The sequence below is a fragment of the Eretmochelys imbricata genome, chromosome 11, assembly GCF_965152235.1.
Source record: "Eretmochelys imbricata isolate rEreImb1 chromosome 11, rEreImb1.hap1, whole genome shotgun sequence".
In the NCBI taxonomy this organism is placed as follows: Eukaryota; Metazoa; Chordata; order Testudines; family Cheloniidae; genus Eretmochelys; species Eretmochelys imbricata.
In genome coordinates, this window is record NC_135582.1 from 12679906 (window position 1) to 12702672 (window position 22767).

A 22767-nucleotide genomic window follows, 5' to 3' on the forward strand; every position below is an offset into this window, starting at 1 on the left:
ATAGACTCAGCTCAGTGGAGGAGTCTCCTGGAATCATCAGACCAGAAATGTGTCCTTGCAGGTGGTGCTTTGGTTCTTCCATTGCCCATGACCAAATCTTTTTTCCAAAATAACATATAAAAAGGTTAAGTCCCAATTGGCGAAGCTACTCAAAATGCTTTTCAATATGTATTTTTATGTTCTTTGCTGGACCCATAGGAGCTTTCAGGAAGTCTATAGATGTTCCTGCAAATTACTTAGAAATTACACTGAATCCTAAATTAGCAACTTTGTTAGACCATAGGGTAGCTTCCCAAAGCAAGTGGTGGGAGTCCCCATCACTTGAGTCATTCAGAGATGCATTGACGGGAACAAAACTGTGCTGGTAAGTGAGAAGCAAGAGGGGCAGAAGTCACAGTAGTCCGTAGACTGAGTCATGCACTTATAAAACTGGGTAAAGGAAGGGATGCTGGTGTTGCCAACAATGATTTGAGAACGGGGAGAGAGAAGAGTGTTTGGAAAGCTCTATGATTTGTTTAATTTTAGACATGTTGAGCTTGAGGTAGCAGTAAGAACTGCATGAGGATGAGGAGACAGAGACCAGCAGAGAGGTATGAGTAGATGATGGTGAAGAAATAAATTTGAAAGTTATCACAAGCTAGATGAGAGCTGAATCCACGGTTCAAATGAAAACTCCTGGGGAAAGTGCAAAAGGAGGGAGACAGCCAGAGGGAGAGAGCCATAAGAAATGATGAAATAGCTGTGAGTAGGAAGAAACCACAAAAAACTCCTATACTCTTGTTTGGAAGACAAATAGTTATATCCATATATAATTGCTCTAGGAAGATTAATTTGGGAAAAATAAACGTATCTCCTAGAAACCAAGAGTCAAGTCCTGCTCCATTACACTGGTGTAAAACCCGAATAACTCCATTGATGCTAAAGGTGGTGTTCTGCCTTAACAGCTGTTTAAATGGGAGCTGAATTTGTTCCCAGGCATTCAGTGTCCTGGTTGGTATTTCACATCTCTGATTCAGTATAAGTCTTGATGAGCTACTACACATGAAAAGCAAAGCTCAATATTGGTGTAGACCAGGGGTTCTCAACCTTTTTCTTTCTGAGGCCCCCCGCCCCCCCCAAACATGCTATAAAAACTCCACGGCCCACCTGTGCCACAATAACTATTTTTCTGCATATAAAAGCCACGGCCGGTGTTATGGGTTAGCAAGCTGGGCAGTTGCCCAGGGCTCCATGCCACGGGGCACCGTGAAGCTAAGTTGCTCAGAATTCTACTTCAGCCCCAGGTGGCGGGTCTCAGGACCCCAAGTTTCAGCTCCATGCAGGGGCCTATGCAGCTTTCTGCCCTGGGCCCCAGCAAGTCTAACACTGGCCCTGCTTAGTGGACCCCCTGAAACCTGCTCACAGCCCCCCAGGGAGCCCTGGGCCTCAGGTTGAGAACCACTGATATTGACTTCTCTTAAAATGAAAGCCACAAATTTAATTTACAAAACAATCCTACAATTTAGTCTGTTTTAAAATTTCAACAGCCAGAAAATCTGCTCATTGACTTAAGGATCCCAGTGCCTCGTGTCAAGCTTATAGACTTGGAAGATGCAGTTCAGATCACGGGTCATTACCATGTTCATCAGCTGCTTGGAAACCCTGAGTTTGCAGCTCCTGAAGTTATCCAAGGTGCCCCTGTCTCACTGGGCACGGACATCTGGAGCATTGGGGTCCTCACCTACGTCATGTTAAGTGGTGTCTCTCCATTCCTGGATGAAAGCAAAGAGGAGACATGTATAAACGTGTGCAGAGTGGATTTCAGCTTCCCTCATGAGTATTTCTGTGATGTGAGTCATGCAGCCAGAGACTTCATCAATGTTATCCTCCAGGAAGACTTCAGGAGGAGGCCAACAGCAGCCACTTGTTTACAGCATCCTTGGCTGCAGCCTCACAATGGCAGCTATTCCAAAATCCCACTGGATACCTCCCGTCTGGCTTGCTTCATTGAGCGCCGCAGACACCAGTATGATGTGCATCCAGTTCCCAATGTTAAGAGCTTCATAATGAGCAGGATGAACCCGGGAACGTGATGCAGTGTAGTCCTGTGATACTACACAGCTGGGCCTGAGGCAAGGCATACAGTATAAACAGACACAAGGCAGAATCTGTCTGTATATAATTCTGTATTAAGTATTACATACATTTCATGTGGTTTCCCAAACTGAGGGATGTAACTCATGCTAGTGGTTGCAGTATCTGTCCAGTTACTCAGAACCAAAGTTACTGTAGGTGCTGTTAAGTCTGCATACACACCCTCTTGACAAGGCTGTTCTTGGAAAGCAAGCAATCTTCTGGTTATAATGTCCATAATATAAACAGGGTGTTTAAAATGGGAGCCAAAATAATGTTGCCTTGTTTTTTCTGAAAGGCAGCCTTATAAGACAGCCTCACGATCTTGCCAGACTGATTTGGAAGAGAGTAGTGATTGGTGGAGTAAAACTAGGTTGACCCTAGGCAGTCGGCATTTACTGCAAAACTGTGTTGGATTCAGATTTTGCTGAAATCATTGCTAGCCAAGTGCCAGTTACAGGCCGGACTTTGCAAGCCCTTAATACACATGACTCCCATTGACATCAGTGGGGACTCAGCCTGCAGAGGGCATGCAGGATCAGGCCCTATTCATTGTAATATCAGCTTTTGTGGTTAACTGATTTAAATACAATGTGATTTCAGACATGCTGTCGTTACATGTTATTGCTCACGCATACCTCTCCAGATGAGAATACTAGTGGGATTCCAGAGCTTTCTGCTATATCAAACCACCATGCAGTAACTTTTAGAGCTTCGGTTAAGGCAGTGAATTCACTGCGCCAGAAAGCTGTTTTGACTAAGCACAATGAGACGCTGATGGTTTTTTAAAACATTTTATAAACATTGTACAGAAATCTTTTCCAAAACCTGTGCACTGAGAAAAGGCTATGTCTGATTTTTGCCGTATCTGTAAATTAGATGATTTTTTTTCTATCAGGTTGTTCAATTTACATATGGGGGGTGGGTGTGTGGGTGTGGGTGTGTGTGGGTATAATATATATAAAAGGATCCTGTTCCATTTCTAGCTCTGAAATTGCTCGGCCCAAAGTCCATCCAAAGCTGGTCAAAGTGCAGAAAGAATAGTGGGTTCATCTTTGTGTTTACAGCTTCAAAATGGTTTTCAGTGTTTAAAATTGGTTGCTTATTACACTTCCAGATTCATAAATCTCGCTCCAGGCACTTCAAGGCCTCCACTACCAAAGCATCCATGAGGTTATTTTTATGTCCTAGGCAATTCATTGGCTGGCCAAATCTTCTTCCGGTCCTGCGGCTAAAAAGGGGAAGAGGCAACTCACTGCCTAGTGTTTTTCCTCCTCCTGCTCCAATAGCTTGTGGACCCTACAAATTGTAAGGCCAGCCGTGTGGTGGGGGGGGTGGATCTGATAATCAGCAATGCAGTATATTCTGTCCAGGTTCGTGGGTAAGTTCTGTCAGTGCTGAGAACTATCTGCATGCCTGGAGTAGGCAATACCACTGATGTTACCAAGCCAGATAATAGTAAACCCTTCATTCATGGCGTTGGGATTTCTCGAGGCAAAGGGCTTGATCCAATAACCTGTGCTATCTAGTCTATCTAGAGAAATCACTTAGGGGCAGTAGCAAAATCCAGAGCACAGTCCAAGTGACTAGGCTGTGTCCCGGGAATATCCCCAGGAGTTGGTTGGTGGGCAGAGAGGAATTCTCTCCACCGCCAAGTGATGTAGTCACTCCACAAGAACTACGATAGCCTCAGGGCTTCTGTCTTTGACCCCCTTCAAAGCCCAAATTCATAGCATGCAGGAGCCCTCTACCTTTCTGTGGGATCCCAGCAATATGCTTGCCCTACACAATGAAATCACATTGACTGAAGTGAAGGTAGGGCCTCCTCTGCCCTTCAGGTGGGGCAGTATATTTTGCTAGTGGACACAGAAGCCAGCAAGAGCACATTCAGAGATGCTCAGCCCTGTGTAACTTAGATAAAAGAATGGGTTCTGGGGATCTGGGACCTGCAGTCGGAGAAGAGAGACACTGTAACGGGGAGGGTCAGAGGCAGCGTAACAGGCACTATCAGTGAGGAGGGAGAGCCAAGCACTCCGAAGTGGAGGGGAGGCAGGAGTCCATCTGGAGGACTTGGAAGGGAAAGGCTTGTCAAGGGCTGGATATTATGGATCATCTGGAATCCATTCCACTTTTCTAAGCAAATCAGCGGCACCTCCCACAAATCAGAGAATAGAATCACCTCCTCAGCAAGACTGCAACATGGCGTTAGCATTGGCAGCAGAAGCTCCTCCAGACTACAGCCACCGATGGGTTTCCTACATGAGTGCGGCACTCAGGTACTTTCTCACTGCAGGACTATTCATACTTCCCTTCTCCCTACTTGTAAAAGTTGGCTCTTGGGGACATTTCACTTATCTGCTTTGATTGTGCTGCCCTTAAGTATCATATTGCCTCTATATAAATCCATGGTACACCCACATCTTGAATATTAGTTGCAGATGTGGCTGCCCCATCTCAAAGATATATTGGAAAAGGTTTAGAAAAGGGCAACAAAAATTGTTAGGAGTATGGAACAGCTTCCATAGGAGGAGAGATTAATAAGACTGGGACTTTCCATCTTGCAAAGGAGACTACTAAGGGGACCTATAGAGGGCTATAAAATCATGACTGGTGTGGAGAAAGAAAATAAGGAAGTGCTAGTTACTCCTTCTCATAACACATGAACTAGGGGCCACCAAATGAAATTAATAGGCAGCAAGTTTAAAACAAACTAAGTATTTTTTTCACACAATGCACAGCCAACCTGTGGAACTCCTTGCCAGAGGATGTTGTGAAGGCCAAGACTATAAAAGGGTTCAAAAAAGAACTAGATAAATTAATGGAGGATAGGTCTATCAATGGCTATTAGCCAGGATGGGCAGGGATGGTGTCCCTAGCCTCTGTTTGTCAAAAGCTGGGAATGGGCAACAGGGGATAGATCACTTGATGATTCCCTGTTCTGTTCATTCCCTCTGGGGCACCTGGCATTGGCCACTGTCGGAAGACAGGACCTGGGCTAGATGGACCTTTAGTCTGAACCAGTATGGCCGTTCTTATGTTTATGGGAGTTCAGTTAAAAATCCCAACAACTTTTCTAAAATCTGTGTACTTTGTAAGCCACAAACTTTCTCCTGGGCATTAGTACAAAAAAAGTCACATGGATCTTGCTCAGTATGGAGTCCGTTCTTGTTTTATTTTCTTGCAATCTGCATTCAAGTCTCAAATTGCCACACAGAGTAAATGCACTTGCAGCTTTGAGGCTTGTGGGAAAAGAGATTGGAATGACAGCCAGAATGTTTAGGGCCTCTTGCTGCCATAAAATGATAGAAAAAGGAAGGATGAAAGACTGGGAGATAGGTTAGGCCCTGTAGCTCAAAAAACATCTTTAAAAAGTGAGGTGCCTTTTAGACGAGAGATTGGAAAATGCTAAACTTGAAACCTTTAGATTTTTATGCAGGGGGTTTCCTTTTTGCTTTTGCCTCTTTCTCATTAGACAATTCCATTTCCCATGCACTGCTTTTTTAGTTAGCTCAAAAATCCTTGAACCTTTTAATCACAAGGTTATCTACAAATGTTATGAGCCTGATCTTGCATTCCTCACACAAATAAAACTCCCACTGATTTTAATAGGTGTTTTCCCTAAATAAGAAATGCCGAATTGCACTGTAAGTGCTAGTTTACATTAAACACTAAGGAATTATGTCTGATCTTGCTCCCACTGAAACAATTTATGGCCAAATCTTGACCTCTCCACTGCAGATGCAGAAGAACCTGAAAAGTATAACTCTGCCCAAAGGAGTCCTTGAACTTCAGCAAATAGGAAAAGTGGATCCTCAAAGTGGACTAGTGGTTCCAGAACCGCAACATCCGCTGTGGTACGCCGTTGGAGAGCTTGCATATTAAGTATTGCCTATAACAAACAGTGAAGAGCTCATTGTTTTTCATGAGGTACAGATAGGCAGTTAAGAGGTTTGAAACCAGAAGACGAACCTGTACTGTGAAATTTTAACCATCAGTGTGGCATAATGAAAGGTAGCAGCAATGAAGTTAATGAAACACCAACATGTACGATACCATCCTGTATGTATTTACTGAATTCTGACAATAGAATTGTAAACGGCCACATGGCAAATGGATATTAAGTGGAGAAAGTTGAATTTCTAGTTGCACAGAGGTCTGGAGGCTCTGCTTGAAGTGGTCAGGTCACATGTACTTTGTAATACCTTACTAATTCTTTGTGTCTACGCAATATTGAAAATCCTAAAGAAAGGGCTGCTGCTTAGATCGTGACCCACCAAGAGCAAACCTAAGATGCTGCATTAACCGAAAAATCACAGTGCAGCAGCGTGTGTGTGTGTGTGTGTGTGTATCCATCTAGCTCTGTCTCTGTTCTTGTGAGCAGGCATGCTTTTGACACTGAAACACTCTGGCCGCTTACAAGAAGGGAGCGAATAGGCAAAGAAGACGACTGGCACCCAGTCAAGGTTTTTCAATACCGGTAACTTAAACAGTAACTCGTGGCCCTCAGGGACAGAGTACAAATTCTTTAGACCCGGGTGGCTGATCTGGAGGAGCTAACGGAGAAAGAGAGGTACACAGACCAAGACTGACTAAAGCAGTCCCACCCCCTATCTGACAGATTCTGTGGTGTTGATGAGAAAACAATCCCATAGTTGGGACCCTCTTTCCAGATGATGTCATGGTATCCTCTTGCACTGAGGACACATTGACAGATGGGTGCAGTGTGGGGGAGAAACTGGTTGATGTGGTACATGAAGGTACTAATGATGTAGGGAAACATAGGAGAGATGTCCTAGAGACCAAATTAGGCTGCTAGAAAAGAGATTACTGTCCAGGACCTCCATGGTGGCAGTCTCTGAAATGCTTCTAATTCCATGCACAGGACCAGTTAACTAGTTAAGATAGGAAACAAAAGGTAGGGGAAAATGGTCAGTTTCACAGTGGAGAGAGGTAAGTTTCTGGGTCACCCAAAGATCTGTACTAGGACCAGTGCTGTTCAACATATTCATAAGTGATCTGGAAATGGGGTAAACAGTGAGGTGGCAAAGTTTGTAGAAGATACAAAATTACTCAAGATAGTTAAGTCCAAAGCAGATTGTGAAGAATTACAAAGGGATCTCACAAAAGTGCATGACACTGCAACAAAATGGTAGATGAAATTCAATATTGCTAAGTGCAAAGTAAAGCATATTGGAAAACATAAGACCCACCTATATTTACAAAATGACGGCATCTAAATTAGCTGTTACCTCTCAAGAAAGAGAACTTGGAATCATGCTGGATAGTTCTCCAAAAACATCTGGTCAATGTGCAGTGGCAGTCAAAAAAAAGCTAACCATGTTAGGAACCATTAGGAAAGGGATAGACAATAAGACAGAAGATACCATGTTGCCTCTCTATAAATCCATGGTATGCCCACACCTTGAATACTGTGTACAGTTCTGGTTGTCCCATCTCAAAAAAGATATATTAGGACTGGGAAAAGTACAGAGAAGGGCAACAAAAACTGAGGGCTACGGAACAGCTTCATCTGAGGAGAGATTAAAGACTGAGACTGTTCAGCATGGAAAAGAGACGACTAAGGGGAGATATGATAGAGGTCTATACAATCATGACTGGTGAGGAGAAAGTAAATAAGGAAGTGCTATTTACCACTTCACATAACACATGAACCAGGGGTCATCCAATGTAATTAATAGGCAGCAGGTTTAAAATGAACGAAAGGAAGAACTTCTTCACACAGTGCGGTCAACCTGGGGATGTTGTGAAGCTCAAAAGTATAATTGGTTTCAAAAAAGAATTAGATAAATTCATAGAGGTTAGGCCCATCAATGGCTATTTGCGAAGATAGTCAGGGACATAACACCATGCTCTGGGTGTCTCTAAACCTCTTGACTGTTAGAAGCTGGGAGTGGATGACAGGGGATGGATCACTTGATAAATATCCCTGTTCTTTTCACTGCTGCTGAAGCATCCAACACTGCCACCGTCGGAAGACAGGATACTGGGCCAGATAGACCATTGGTCTGATCCAGTATGGCTGTTCTTATGTAAAATAATCAAAGCTTTCCACATCCCACCCCCCACTCTGTCACCTCCATGTCTTGTTCCTTCTCTTCTTTTTCTCGAATAACTGATCCTTTTGGCAGGAATGCTATTTTGAAGTGCTAAGAGACAAGGTGTGTAAGAGCTTTTATTGGACCAACTTCTGTTGGTGAAAGAGTCAGGCTTAGGCAGAGGTCTTCTTTAGGTCTGGGAAAGGTCTATTTTGAAGTGCTGGCAGTTGAAACAAGCATCATTTTTCAAGTAAGTAAATTTGGGGCCAAATTCTGCTTAGTTTCCTGTGGTGTCAGAGGGTTTCACAGGTGTAATTGAGGGCATAATTTGGCCTTTGATATGCTAACCATCAAAAGAGGCTAAATATGGAACCCCAGAATGCTATTTGTATGGATGCTTTGGGACTATAACCATACGTTAATGCCTTTCAAAGTAGAAGATAAAAAGCAAATTATCTAAAATACAATACAATCTTCAGAGACGAGTTTAGCGACTAGTGCATACACAGAGGTCTGACTGACAATCACACAGTTGGTTCTGTTTCCAGTCATTCACTATGAGGCAGATTCTTCTCTCCCACAGGACTCAGATTTATTATTCAGTTCATTCTTTTGTGTTCCAGCAGAAGATGGGGCTTTTCTGAGGGGAACAAAATATAATCCTATTTTACAAGGCTGATTGCACACTGCCATCAAGTGATGAATTCCTATTCTGGAATCTGTATATTGATGAATGTTACCATACTGTCAGGATTCTGAATATTTGCTGTAATTGTGGTCTTTTAATATGAAGCTACTAAAACAAACATCTTCTCTAGTCACTTAAGCCATATTTCACCTCCCATGTCTAACTTTCGATGCTGGTGCTTTTACTTCTCTTTCTACCAAACTGTTCAAAATTACTCTGCCAGTGAGGTCAATAAAACCAGATATGCCTTCCACTGATACCATAAGGAAGGCAAAGGCACAGACTGTTTTGTTTTTTAAAAGAAGGAAATTTCACAATGAGAGTTAGAATATACTGATGCTTTTCAATCTTTGCAACAATCAACTGAAAGAGGAGCAAAAAAAAAAAAAAACTGCTAGGAGCGCAGCATTTTCAAGGTGCAAACTAATTCCACAGCCTTAATTTCAGTGTCCTGCTGGTCTGCCTTAAGTGTATGTTCTATTACAAATTTCATTTTGTATACACACAATGTGGTTTTGTAAAGGTAAGTTTGTAAATAGTTTATTTGAAAGTCCAATCACTCGTGTAACATTGTAAAGTGATTAGCTGCTGTCACGTGTTAATATTACTATGCTACAGTACGTTATCTACAGAAGCTTCAAAATGTACATCTTCTTTCATTGTGTTCCTATAAATACAGTATATTAAAGATGCAGTTTCTGGGTTTTTTGAGTAAAGACAATTGTTCAGAGAAAATGAGTCAGTTTTATTTTACAAACTCTGGATTCTGTAGAGCCTTAAGACACTAAAACACATCAGCTACTTTACTTAATACACCCTTTCTGACTGGATGTCCAAAGGGAACTCAAACATTGAAGGTATCACCTAATAATGTGCTAGGTCTTACATACAGCTGAGCAAACAATAATTGCTTTTGTAGTTCAGTAGTCAAATTGGAAAATCCCCCAAAAAGTTCATTTTGGATCAACCCAACAAAGAACTAGGAGCGGTGGTTCTTGCTGAAATGAAAAAACAAAAACTGAAAATCAAGTTGGGTCAAACATGTTTTGATGCAAAATAATTTGGCGGCGTTGGGGGTATTTTACCTTTTTAAAATAAATCTAGCCATGTTTCATGAAGGAAACATTTAAAAATCAAAAGTTTTTTTTTTAATATGTTGAAATGACATGTTTTGACTTTTTTTTTCAGCTGAAACTATTTGCAAATTCTACCCCTATAGTTTTATTCGATCCAAAACTGCATTTTTCAGCAAGTAAATGATTCGTCCTAACGTTTCACCTAGCTCTTGCCTAGTGTATGTAAAATACAGGATGGAACTGCTTTTTCTTTATTCACTATAAGGTTCAGCAGGGGGCGCGGATCTCTGGACGTGACTGTTTGAAGCTGCGCTGCTCTTCAAGCATGCTCTCCCCATGCAGTCAAAGACTAAGCACCACTTGGAAACATCCCATCGCTCTCCCTGCAGATACCAAGAGGAGGCTCTCTGCCAAGGCAACAAGAGGCCATCACACCCACAGGCTAGCCCCCTTGCCAGCCCCAAGAAAGGCTCCTGTCAGCCACGGTGTTGTCAACACTTTAGATTTTACCATGTCTCGAGGCATATGGGGTGTTTCTTAAAGCCCCTGCTCCTGGAGTCAGGTGATTGTGGGGAACCTCTGCTTTTAGTCAAAGAAACAACATGCCCTTCTAGGGGCAGAGAAAAGCTGGAGGGGGTGACCCCTGCCCCAAACGCCTGGAGAGAGGAGCCCCCAGCCCTCCGTTTTCCGTTTACAGCTAAGGGCCGAGTATTTTTTGAGCCCCGAAGCAGGATCCAGGGAGGCGACGGCGGGTAACAGCGACCATTGCCCGATGAGCCACGTGCGGCCGGGTCACCCACCGCCATGGGCCCCCTGTCTCCGGGGGGCTGAACGGGGAGCCCCCGATACCCCTAAGCCCATGCGAGGGGCCGGCTACGGGGGCCGGGATGAAGATCTTCGTGACGCTCCACCCACTCCCGCCAAGCGGGACAGGTCCTGGCGGGAACCCGGACTGCCCGGCCCCGAATCAGCCCGCCGGCTGACACAGCGCATGCGCATACTGCGGCGGTGCCAGCCACGGGATGGGACAGAGCCCCTTCTTTTCCCGTTGCGAGCCCCGCGGCTCGCTCTTTGTCACGTCATCATTGGGCGCCGGCCGGGAGAGGTGGATGACGCGCGGGGCGCGCGGGCCGGCTTTCCTCTGAGGGAGCATGGTGGAGGCGGGCTCCCTGGAGCGGCTGGTGTCCGGGCTGCACCGGGCCCAGGCCCTGCGCTTCGGGGACTTCGTGCTTAAGAGCGGCCTCGCCTCCCCCGTCTACGTCGACCTACGGGTCATCGTCTCCCACCCGCCCCTCCTCAACCAGGTACATGGCCGGGGGGGGGCCTCCTGCTGCTGCTGCTGCTGGGTGGGGGGCGGCGGCCCGCGGGCTCTACTGCTGCGGGGAGTGGCCCCTGTTGCGGCGGGGGCGAGGGGTCCGGTCCTGTCCGGTCTGCGGGCCCTGCTCTACTTTTGAGCAGAGCAGCCTGGAGACCGTAGCCTGGGCATATCTGGGACAGTGCTGCGCCCGAAACCCCTTCCGTCCCGGTTCCTTGGCCGGCTGTTCCGCGAGCGCGCGGCGGCCGCTCGCCGCCGACCCGCACGTGACCTGGCTCTGCGCGCGCCCTCAGGCTCGGTTGTGTCAGCGCGGCGCGGGTTAAGCGCGGCCGTTCCCTGGCGAGGAGGCGCTCGCTGCACCGGGAGGCGCTGCTGGGGCGTTTTACAGGCAGAAGTCAAAGCAAATTTATTCGTGTTGGGGTATGGAAAAATCGCTTCTCTTTCACGTCTTTTATCCAGACGGCTGCAGAGGGCAGAGAGCTTTATGCTGAAATGAAGCAGGAACAAGACCTGCTGGTTTCTGTACATAAGTATTTATTGCAGCTTGTAGCTCTCCTCTTCGGCCTCCTGACCTTGGGATAGGCCAGTGGCTCGCTTGGTTTATAATCCTCCTTTCATCCTCTGGCTGGAGTGCAGTAAATATTGATGAATATCTGACCTTGAGCTAACCAGGAATTTGTTAGTTGTCTGTTTTGAATAACTGAGGCTTTCCTTTATTAAAAAAAAAATATATGTAGTACTCATGGTGGCAAGACTGGAAAACATTTTCTTTCTCTCTTTGTGTGTATAAAAACAGTACTACAAGCATGGATCTGTAATATGGAATAAACAATATCTTCCAATTTTTTTTCTTTTTTCTTTTTTTTTTTTTTGGCCACTGTGCTAGCACTACCATTTTGGAACTAATGTAATCTGTTGAAATGGTCTATTATACATACCCAGTCCCCCAGCCTGTACAGAATACAGCCCCACATTCCACTTTTTATTTTTAGGTAGTATCCTTAATGGTGATTGTCAGTAGTTCACAGTGAGAAAAAGAAGGTGAGAGTAAATTTAAAAGAAGAGATGACTTGTTGGCTAAAGGAATGATGACAATGCAAAAAAAAAAAAAAATCCAGTGGAGAGCATGTTTTGTGTGACTCCTTGAATAACTGGTCGCTGACCACTAATTCCATGAATGAAGTTACCAGACATTTTTCTTAGCTAATCCTTCCCCCAAAGAGTTTAATCTTAATCTATTTTGATAGCACCCAAAATGTGTTAGGAGCTATCAGAGTACAAATAGTACTGGCAGAATATTGCTTACAAACTTCTGAGGAAGTAGCTTCTGACCATACACCAATCAGTCAGGAATATCTGAAATTGCTTCCATGGGTGATATATGCTTGTAGTTTAATTTAGTACTGCTTTAAAATATGATGTATTTTTAGATTGCAGATCTCCTGTTCCAAACAGCAAAAAATGCAAGGATCAGGTATGACTCAGTGTGTGGTGTTCCATACACAGCATTGCCTTTGGCTACAATTATCTGCTCGTCCAACCAGATCCCAATGCTTATACGGAGGAAGGAAGCAAAAGACTATGGTAAAATGATTCAAGTTAATTAAAGTTAAATTGTCTTTTCTGGTTGAAAGATTTTGCTTGTGAAAGTACTTTAAATAGTTTTTATGACTTGCATTCCTTGTGTTCCAATGGAAGACCATCTCTCCAATTGAAAGGAAAAAAATTCCCACTCTCTTGCCCCCAAAATGTGTAACTGTCTCATCAGTACACTCATTGCTCCTGGTTCTCCTAGAGCAAGTGCCTTTTGTTGCATCCCCCTAACAGGTGCTGCATGAGCTTGTGCCCTTTTACTGGTTATGAGGAAAGGTGCTAGGGACTCAGTAGTCTCCATAATCTCTGCAGTGGGGTGTTAAACTGTTTTTTGTTGAGTGTAGAACTAGGATATTGGTAAATATATTAAACAGTATGTCTCAGTGGTGGAGATAATTTTCATGCCATTGCAAATAGCTACAGAAGAGATTAATTTTATGGGTTTAGTACTGGTTTCATTCACAATAATTTGCTCTTCTATAGTGCCTGTCACCCAAGGAATAGTAGAATGTGTGTGCTGGTGCCTGTAAGAGCAAATAAATCATAAAGATCTCAAGTTGTTTTGCAAATACGAATAAACCTCACAACTTCCTGGGGTATAAAGGAGTATTTTATCTACTCAGGAAGGTCAAGTCACTTTTATGTTAATTTTTTTAAACCGGTAATTCAGTGGATTGTGCCTTTATTGATTTAAAGGTACCAAACGTCTGGTGGAAGGCATCATTAATCCAGGAGAAACCTGTTTGATCATTGAGGATGTGGTCACAAGTGGATCTAGTATCTTGGAAACTGTAGAGGTTCTTCAGAAAGAAGGATTAAAAATCACTGATGCCATAGTGCTGCTGGATAGAGAGCAGGGAGGAAAGCAACGGTTAGAAGAACAAGGGATTTGCCTACATTCTGTGTGCACCTTGTCCACGATGCTAGAGATTCTCCAGCAGCAGCAAAAAGTTGACTCTGAGATGGTTGAAAAGGTGAAGAAATTCATTCTGGAGAATGTCTTCAAACCAGCAGAGCAAAATGATGCTGCTCCCATCAAACAAATGTGCAAAGAAATGAGCTTTAGCACTCGTGCTCAGCTACCTGGAATCCATCCTGTTGCAGCGCGACTTCTCAAGCTCATGGAGAAGAAACGAACTAACTTATGCCTCTCTGCTGATGTCACGGACTCCAAAGAACTTCTACAGCTGGCTGCCACTCTAGGCCCCAGCATTTGTATCTTAAAGACTCACATAGATATCCTGAATGATTTCACCCAAGAGGTAATAAAGGAGTTGCGAGCACTTGCAGACCAACATGAGTACCTGATATTCGAAGACCGCAAGTTTGCAGACATTGGAAACACTGTGAAACATCAGTATCAAGGTGATTATTTGCAACCTTAGTTTATTGTGACTTTTCTGCCAATACCTTTGCCTGCTAAATATAATGTGATTCCCTTTAGTGCAAAGATATGATGATGATGACACCTATATTGATTTTTAAAATACCATTTACTTGTGCATGCTTGATTTTGTTTGTCTGAACCTGTTCATTTAAGCTATGACAGTATCTGTGTAGAGCCTTCATCACCTGAATCTGTTTTGTTCTGTTTGTTTTTCTTTCTCATTATTTTGTTGCATGTTGCCCTGAAAGGTAATACTAGTGATAGTAGGCTCTAGGTGTTGATAAACACCTCTCCAAACAATGAAGACAAAACCTTACCGGTTTTGTGAAAAATATGATTTAGAGACAGTGGCCGGTTGTGTTTAGGCAGTTTACAGGTTGTTCAATCAGATTGTACATGCAGCCGCCGGAAACTGCAGTGGTTAAAACATCTTAAAAATGTGCACTGCTTAGTGTGCTCTGTCTTCGTTAAAACACATTTCCTGCTTGAGGATAAACTCATAGTGGTACTTAACTGAAAATATGTGCTTCTCTGTTCCTTTCTTCTCAGGTGGTGTATTCAAAATAGCTTCCTGGGCAGATATAGTTAATGCCCATGTGGTTCCAGGCTCTGGAGTTGTGAAAGGGCTGAAAGAAGTAGGGCTTCCTTCACAGCGAGGCTGTCTTTTGATTGCTGAGATGAGTTCTCAAGGGTCACTTGCCACTGGTGACTACACAAAATCTGCAGTAAGTTGGAATTTCTGTTTTGCTTGGAAGACTTCCAGATTGCTTTGGCAATGGAGATTGGTTGCGTGCACTTCATAACATTATAGCCTGCATTTACAAACAGCTTTTCAAGTACAGCTACAAGTTACCAGACTTCTCTGCAGTGCTTTAAAGACAATAAACTTGTAGACTTTCAAATCTTAAGAGGTTGCCCACAGCTTCCATGTGGTATCACCAGTCTGTTACTGACTTGTTTTGAACTATCATGGTGACCACTGCAAAAGTGTGTTTGCTCTTTACTACTTTCCTTAGCAATCACATCCTGTTAGCTTTTGTTTTACATTCCCTGTTTAATGTCCAGTCTTCTGTTATATATCTTCTAGTTACATCTAGGTTCTAATAAGGAGCTGTCAATTCTGCATGCTGTGTTTATTTCTTAAGTAGTGAGGTTTTGACATGGATTGAAACACTGCAAAAAGCTGATTTCTCTCTGGCATCTTACACTGTCAGAAAAAAACATGAAGCATGCAGGTGGCAGAGCATGAGACGATTGGTCAGGTTTAGTTTTAAGCATGGGAATTTGTAAACTTTGTTCTTTGGTTTTTGTTATATTTAGGTACAAATGGCTGAAGAAAACTCAGATTTTGTTTTTGGATTCATTTCTGGTTCCAGAGTTAGTAACAAACCAGAATTTCTTCACTTGACTCCGGGGGTCCAGATGCAAGCTGGAGGTAAAAACACCCCTGGGGAGGTAGAATTTGCAATTAAATTTCTCACGGTCATTTCAGAAGTGACTTTTAAATTATAGAATGTTTATAGTGTAATTTTTTTGCAGCTGTCTCTAATGTAACTGTCTGTTTTGAAGGGGGGAAAAACTGGTTGTTATCCCATGAAAATAGTATTGTGCATATGCAGTGCATCTTATCTAATAGGTGTGGATACTTGGATACAAGTATGAGAGCGTATGTGCCTAGAAACAACAGCCCTCAATCCTCAATACTTTCTCCTGCAGATCTCTGGAAACTTTCGGAAGGAGAACAGTAGGCTAGGCAGCCTTTTTGCTAGGCTTCTTGCTACCTCAAGTTTTGCGTGCAATGGAGTGCGCAGCTCCTGAGTACATGACAGACGTGTTAAATGTGCTATCGTTAGACTGCAAATTCAAATGTGTAAGTGAACACAGTCAAAAAGCATAACTAAATGCAAACAATGTAAAATCCTAACCATAACATATTAACATTTTTATTTCATAGAATCATCATAGAATATCAGGGTTGGAAGGGACCTCAGGAGGTCATCTAGTCCAACCCCCTGCTCAAAGCAGGACCAATTCCCAACTGAATCATCCCAGCCAGGGCTTTGTCAAGCCTGACTTTAAAAACTTCTAAGGAAGGAGATTCCACCACCTCCCTAGGTAACATTTTCCAGTGCTTCACCACCTTCCTAGTGAAAAAGTTTTTCCTAATATCCAACCTAAACGTTCCCCACTGCAACTTGAGACCATTACTCCTTGTTCTGTCATCTGCTACCACTGAGAACAGTCTAGAGCCATCCTCTTTGGAACCCCCCTTCAGGTAGTTGAAAGCAGCTATCAAATCCCCCCTCGTTCTTCTCTCCTGCAGACTAAACAATCCCAGTTCCCTCAGCCTCTCCTCATAAGTCATGTGCCCCAATACCCCTAATCATTTTTGTTGCCCTCCACTGGACGTTTTCCAATTTTTCCACATCCTTCTTGTAGTGTGGGGCCCAAAAAAGGACACAGTACTCCAGATGAGGCCTCACCAATGTCGAATAGAGGGGAACGATCACGTCTCTCGATCTGCTCGCTATGCCCCTACTTATACAGCCCAAAATGCCATTGGCCTTCTTGGCAACAAGGGCACACTGTTGACTCATATCCAGCTTCTTGTCCACTGTAACCCCTAGGTCCTTTTCTGCAGAACTGCTGCCTAGCCATTCGGTTCCTAGTCTGTAGCAGTGCATGGGATTCTTCCATCCTAAGTGCAGGACCCTGCACTTATCCTTGTTGAACCTCATCAGATTTCTTTTGGCCCAATCCTCTAATTTGTCTAGGTCCCTCTGTATGCTATCCCTACCCTCCAGCGTATCTACCTCTCCTCCCAGTTTAGTGTCAACTGCAAACTTGCTGAGGGTGCAATCCACACCATCCTCCAGATCATTAATGAAGATATTGAACAAAACCAGCCCCAGGACCGACCCTTGGGGCACTCCACTTGATACCAGCTGCCAAGTAGACATGGAGACATTGATCACTACTCCTTGAGCCTGATGGTCTAGCCAGCTTTCTATCCACCTTTATTTAATAGAATTGAATACAAAAGAATCAGAAGTCTTATGTTGAGTAAGTTATGCATTTCCCAAAACTGTTTCAGTGAGATGTTTTCCTTTTATCAGTAGCTGCTTCATGTAATCAAAAGCAAAATCACATATCTTCATTTGAATGCAGAAAATTCTGTTTAGTTATGATACTATTTTGTTAGCAGTCAAGTTCTATAAATCAGACACGCTGTGTAAGATATGTATGTAAGCAGCAATCCAATCATATGCAACACAAATAACCAATAATCCTGCCAGGGACTTTTTGGCTAACTAGTCCATATGGTAGAGAATGAAAAATGAGACCCTGGATATTGAATTCTGTGTGAATGATATTTAACTGAGCATTCAAAGCAGTCTCATATAAAATGCGTCAAGTCTGAGGTGTTAAGAACTCAAGCTTGTCTCTCCTCTTGAGTCCTAATGTCTGTTTTAGAACTTCTAGGAGATGGCATTACTTATTACAAATCAGAAAACTGATGTAGCATATATGTTATGTGTTTCAGGTGATAACTTTGGACAGAAGTACTTAAGTCCACAGGAAGTTATTAGCAAAAAAGGCTCAGATGTCATTATTGTGGGTCGTGGCATCTTGTCTGCATCAAATCGTCCAGAGGAAGCAGAGATGTACAGGAAGGCAGCATGGGAGAGCTATTTAAGCAGACTTGCTGTTCATACACAAGACTAATTCGAGCCTAGGATTCCAGTGAACAAACTAACCCAATGCATTCTAAAAGAAGCTGGAGTAATTAGGAGGATGTTTCTCCCCATTGGTTAGGTCGTCATCTACTCTGAACTCAATTGAATATTTTGCTTTACATAAAATCTGCCAATGACTAAGTTTTTTAGTAATGTGTAAAGGCTAAATCACATTAATTGTGACCATTGTTTCTTTGCATGTGAGACTGTGAAACCAAAAATCACCGCCCAACTTTAGTCTTACTTCTAACTGGTCCTCCAGTCTGTTACTTTGGAAAAAAATAAATGAAAACACTCCAGGTGGTACTTGCGGGTTATTACTGCCCTCTGGCATTTCCTTTAGGTATGGAAACAGTGCAGATGGAGCTTTTTCAATACTGTACAACAAAGCTGACCATTCACTACATTGAATGGGACAACACAACTTGTAGGGAGCACAAACCAGTCTGAATCTGTTACTTAATAAACATTTGAATTGACTCTCCTTCAAATGTGAGTTTTTATATTCATAGTATTTTCCCTCTTTCGTAAATATCTTGGATTAAAAACTCAGGGTACGATAAACTTAAGCCTCTAACTTTCAATTACTGCCCCTTCCTGGTATTTGTAACTGCTATTGTGACTGGTATGAATTATTGGTACCATGGTTCCTCTCCAAATTTGCTATGACAAAATTACAGCTGCAGCTATTAGTTAACCCAGGGTGAAACTGATTTGCAGTGAGGCTTGGTGGGTCTATTAATGAGAGGCAAAAGGACAAAGTCCTGAGGTTATACAACTGTTGAATTTCTAGTAGGCTGGTTATTTTTATGGAAAATCTTCAGTACTTTTCCATATTTTTTCACCGTTTGAGATTTTTAATTAAAGGATGTAAAAATATGTCTGATGGATGTTGATTAAAGAGATGGAGTCACCTTAAATTTGCACCAAAATGCACTTCAGAGTGAAACTAAATTGGATTTTCATTGTTCAGATCAAGAAAAGCAAGAGTATAAATAACTGGAATTCTGAGTTACTACTTTTAATAAGCTACATCATAATTAGAATTAAAACATGTATATAACATAAATACCTTAAGCTGAGAGTCCCCCTTTCTCACTGAGCTGGTCTTTTCTTAGCAAAGCTGAAGAGCTTCTATGGCCTGTCTCACCAGTGAAACTTGATCAATCCATCATCTCTTGTGCGAAGTATTAGCTGCATGGCTTTCACAATGAGTTCTTGATCTCCAGTTTATTGCTAAAGATAGTAATACTAAGGCTTTCTTTCTTTGTTTTGTTTTTTAAGAAGGTCATAGGACATTCTTAAATCTCTGCTGCCTGTCCTCCTGTTGTAAGTGGTAGCTAAGCAGAAAGAAACTTGCCTGATGCATGGTCTCTTATACTTTACCCTTCTCTGCTAAAACTATTACCGTTTCCCCTTTCTTCCACCAGAGGGAGCTGTGACTCCCTTGGGCGCTTTTAGAAGCCACAGTACCATTTTAGCTAATAGATTTCATCATAAGCATGTATTGTTGCTGTTTCTCATCAGAAGTAGTCTGTTTTTCAACAAAAGTGTAATACTCTCACTGCACTGAAGCTGATCCCATGATTGAGAGTTGCAGGGATTTATGTGAATTATCTTGAGCACAATATTTGTCTTAAGTGGTGATTCAGTCCTGCCTGATAGAACAGTCTCAGTCTCTGCTATTGCAGTGCAGGGCGATTAATGAATTTTGTGACCTCCATTGTTACCTAAGCCAGCCTATTATTTACTGGATGGGTCATAAAGACCTTGAACCAGCAGCTAAATCTCTGGCTTAAGCCCTCTGTTTACAACCAGTTAATTAGCTTTATCAAAAGGTGACATATCTCTGGAATCAAACAGTGGTGACTGTTGGAGAGAGTGATCCTAGTGTCCAATTTTTTTAGCAAGTCCCTGTGTCCCAGAGCATGGCACTATTTCTTTTTTGTTGAAACAAGTGAGGGTATTGATTTTTTTTTTATTTGCTCAGAATTGTTCACAGCCCTTCATTAATGAGCGGCATTCATTCTATTGTACAATTTATACTTCAGTGCTTCAGTTCACCCTGATGACGTCCAAAACATTTCACTTAGTAAACAAGACCAAATTATCGCTCCTGCCTGCACTGTCCCACATGGTCTTTTATAATCAGGACTGTTCCAGCAAACAAGCATGTGTGGCTCTAATCTGAGAGAACAATTGTTTTCTTTCAGGCACCTGAAATGGATGAAATCCACTTCAAATTAGGCATAATGTTAATTTCTTTTGCATGTCCCTGCTGTTTACATTCCACAAAGTGTAGTTCCCATGGTTGGTCAAAACTGCATTTGTAACATGGGAACTAGGTCACAATTTAAAAAACTCATTTGTATATGAAGCTGATCAGGCCAGAGAATGAATTACAAAGACTTTGTCAGTCAGGGATGGAGGCAAATGACTACCGTAATCTTAATCTCTTTATAGTTTATGAAATCCATATCTATAGTGAAACTCCATTTATAGTGAAATAGAAGGGAAGTTCCATATTTTTCATTGTGAATTATAATAATGAATAATTGTTCTTAGCCCTTCATCATTGTACATTGCTACACCAGCACTAATGATGGCAACTAATACTTGGTTAGCTGCACATTGTTCAGCAATGGTACTTTCCCTGTATAACATGACACGCATTAAGTGTTATGCTTCTGATACAGACACTGAGTGGGTTTAGGCAAGATGAAATTTACTCCTAGTTCTATATTCAACGTCCTAGGAAATGAGCCAAGTAGCATTTCAAATGTGATTATATTCACTGATCCCCAATGACCATGTTCATTGGCATGAGTCTTACAGGAAGCAACACAAACATTGTTTGAGGTTAGGGAAGAGTTTGCACCAAAGGAATGTGAAATACCCTCAGGAGGGTTGTCTGGAATCTTGTTTTGGGAGGCCACTGACTCTGGGGATGTGGATTCCATTTTGGAAGGACTTGACCTGAAACTGTCTAGACTGTTTAATCAGTTTCAGAGACACAGTTGACTCTTGACATGGCTTGAGCCGCACCCACTGTGGTTAAGCTTTCTCAGGACCAGTGGTAAAACAGCTATCCTTGAAAGCAGCCTGCACTAGCCCTGGATTTTCTTCTTCTAATGGTTTTCATACACATTACTGGAGTTGTGGCAGAACCCCAATTGTCTTATTGGTTTGCCACCTGATTGTGCATTACCTTATGTTCAATGCCCATCCCTCCAGCTGTGCTAGACCCATCTGGGGCAACAGAGCCAACTTGTCCCAGAAGGAAATGCTACCAACCCACGCTGGCGGTGTGGAGGATGGGAATGCATACACATGCTTAACCTACGGTTCAGTGTACGGAAAAAAACTGCTGTGTGAGTATAACTGTTTACAGCCATTGCAACAGAGGCAAGTGTCACAGCCTAGTTACCAGAACACAACAAACCAAAGTTTAAAAGTTAATGGTGACTCACAGTTACAAAGAAGGTGACAGGTTGGAGGTTGAGGATCAGATCAAGCAGCTTGGGGAGTCAATCAAATCTGGGTTTCCCACTGCTCAGGTCAGTGGGCTAGCTCTTTGTGGCCCATCTTTTGTACAGGTAGCACATGCCTCCTGGATCAGGCTCCGCAGGAGAGATGGGCGTCACGCAGTAGAATGTTCCAACCAGGTAGGAGCTAGACTTCTGACAGCTCAGTAGTGGTGGGGGTGGTGGCAGGACTTAGGTGGCTTTGTGCAGGCTCACTAGGGCAACTGTAGGCGGGTACAGGATGAGGCAGCTAAGTGGTTTTGTAAATATCAGTGGGATTTAATATACATCTAGTGCCTCGGCCCTAATCCTCAGGCACCTAACTCCCCTTTCCTTGAAAAGCCCAATAGGCAGCTGAGTGAATCTTTAGGCTCCTTCTCACTTTGAGTCTCAGTTCCTCATGTGTAAAATTGGGCTAATAGCTCTGCCCTAGCTCAAAGAAAAGTGATAAAGAAGGGGAGGTGCCCAGCTACTACAGTAATTGTGTGTGTGGAGGGGGTGGAACCCCCACAGAAAAGCTATTTATTCGAAAGATGTGCCTTCTTCCTCAGTCCCACAGCCTTTGGGGTGGAGGGGGTGTCTCTCGTCCCTGCTTGAGGGTGGATAGTACAATATTGTTGAAGCTGTTATGTATTTAGATTTTTTGCACTCTACTGCTGTGATTAGCATCAACTGAATATACACACCGGGAGGTTTCGCAGCCTTATCCAAAGCGTGCCATTGTTAGGAACATGAAAATGAATGAATGAAATGCAAGGTGATGGGTTTTCTGATTGCCCATAATGATGTAGACCAGAATCCACTTCAGAACATGAACACCCAAACCCCTCTCCCTTCCCACCCACCGCCCCCTCCCCTCCCTCACCTTCCCCCCCCCCCCCCCCCCAAAAGCATCCCCTGGCTATGCTATGAGCTCCACAAACAGAAGATGGCTGTTGTAATGTCATGGTGGCTCCAATTTGGCCAGACCTGTACTGACATTTTTCCATCACATGAGACCCTAAGTTATTTTCCTCCTTAGGTTTCATGCAGGAATGCGAGTTGTGGTCAGGCTGCGTAACCACAAACAGGCATTATGTATCATTCCCATGGCTTGACCCTGCACTCGCATATCAAAGGGATGGTCTTAATCACTAGTTAACTGTTTACTTTTATTCCCCTTTCTTTTAACTTGGAAATACTGTACTGGGCTCAGCTGTTGACTCCCATGGTATGTACATGCTAGTTCTGTAAAATGATCTAAGCAAAGGATGACTAACAGTGAGAGGGTGCGGGGCTG

At 43.0% G+C, this 22767-nt stretch overlaps 2 protein-coding genes across 4 annotated transcripts in view; both read left to right on the forward strand.

Annotated features, from left to right (window-relative positions):
* The window catches only part of LOC144272063 (kalirin-like), a 116968-nt gene extending 114022 nt beyond the window's left edge, over nt 1-2946 (forward strand). The window contains exon 26 of the mRNA XM_077829859.1: nt 1527-2946. Within this exon, the coding sequence (XP_077685985.1) occupies nt 1527-2072 (546 nt within the window). The 3' untranslated portion in view covers nt 2073-2946. The remainder of the gene's footprint in view (nt 1-1526) is intronic.
* Nucleotides 2947-10946: 8000 nt separating this feature from the next.
* On the forward strand, nt 10947-18448 carry UMPS (uridine monophosphate synthetase). 3 transcript variants are annotated; one of them, XR_013347519.1, is made up of 7 exons: nt 10947-11236; nt 12678-12831; nt 13537-14205; nt 14777-14952; nt 15548-15662; nt 15944-16097; nt 17772-17903. XR_013347519.1 is itself a non-coding variant. In XM_077830203.1 (6 exons), the coding sequence occupies exons 1-6, from the start codon at nt 11084-11086 to the stop codon at nt 17951-17953; spliced, it is 1449 nt and encodes a 482-aa protein (XP_077686329.1). In that variant the 5' UTR covers nt 10947-11083; the 3' UTR covers nt 17954-18448. The 3 variants fall into 3 exon arrangements, 2 of the variants coding, with proteins under 2 accessions (XP_077686329.1, XP_077686330.1); XM_077830203.1 differs by lacking the exon at nt 15944-16097 and having other exon boundaries at nt 17772-18448; XM_077830204.1 differs by lacking the exons at nt 10947-11236; nt 15944-16097 and adding an exon at nt 11379-11667 and having other exon boundaries at nt 17772-18448.
* The last annotated feature ends 4319 nt before the right edge of the window (nt 18449-22767 follow it).

Coding starts and splice junctions, on each gene's coding strand:
- UMPS (XM_077830203.1), top strand. CDS start 11,084: ATGGTGGAGGCGGGCTCCCTGGAGCGGCTGGTGTCCGGGCTGCACCGG. Junction 12,832..13,536: donor GAAGGAAGCAAAAGACTATG/GTAAAATGATTC, acceptor ATTGATTTAAAG/GTACCAAACGTCTGGTGGAA. Junction 14,206..14,776: donor TGTGAAACATCAGTATCAAG/GTGATTATTTGC, acceptor CTTTCTTCTCAG/GTGGTGTATTCAAAATAGCT.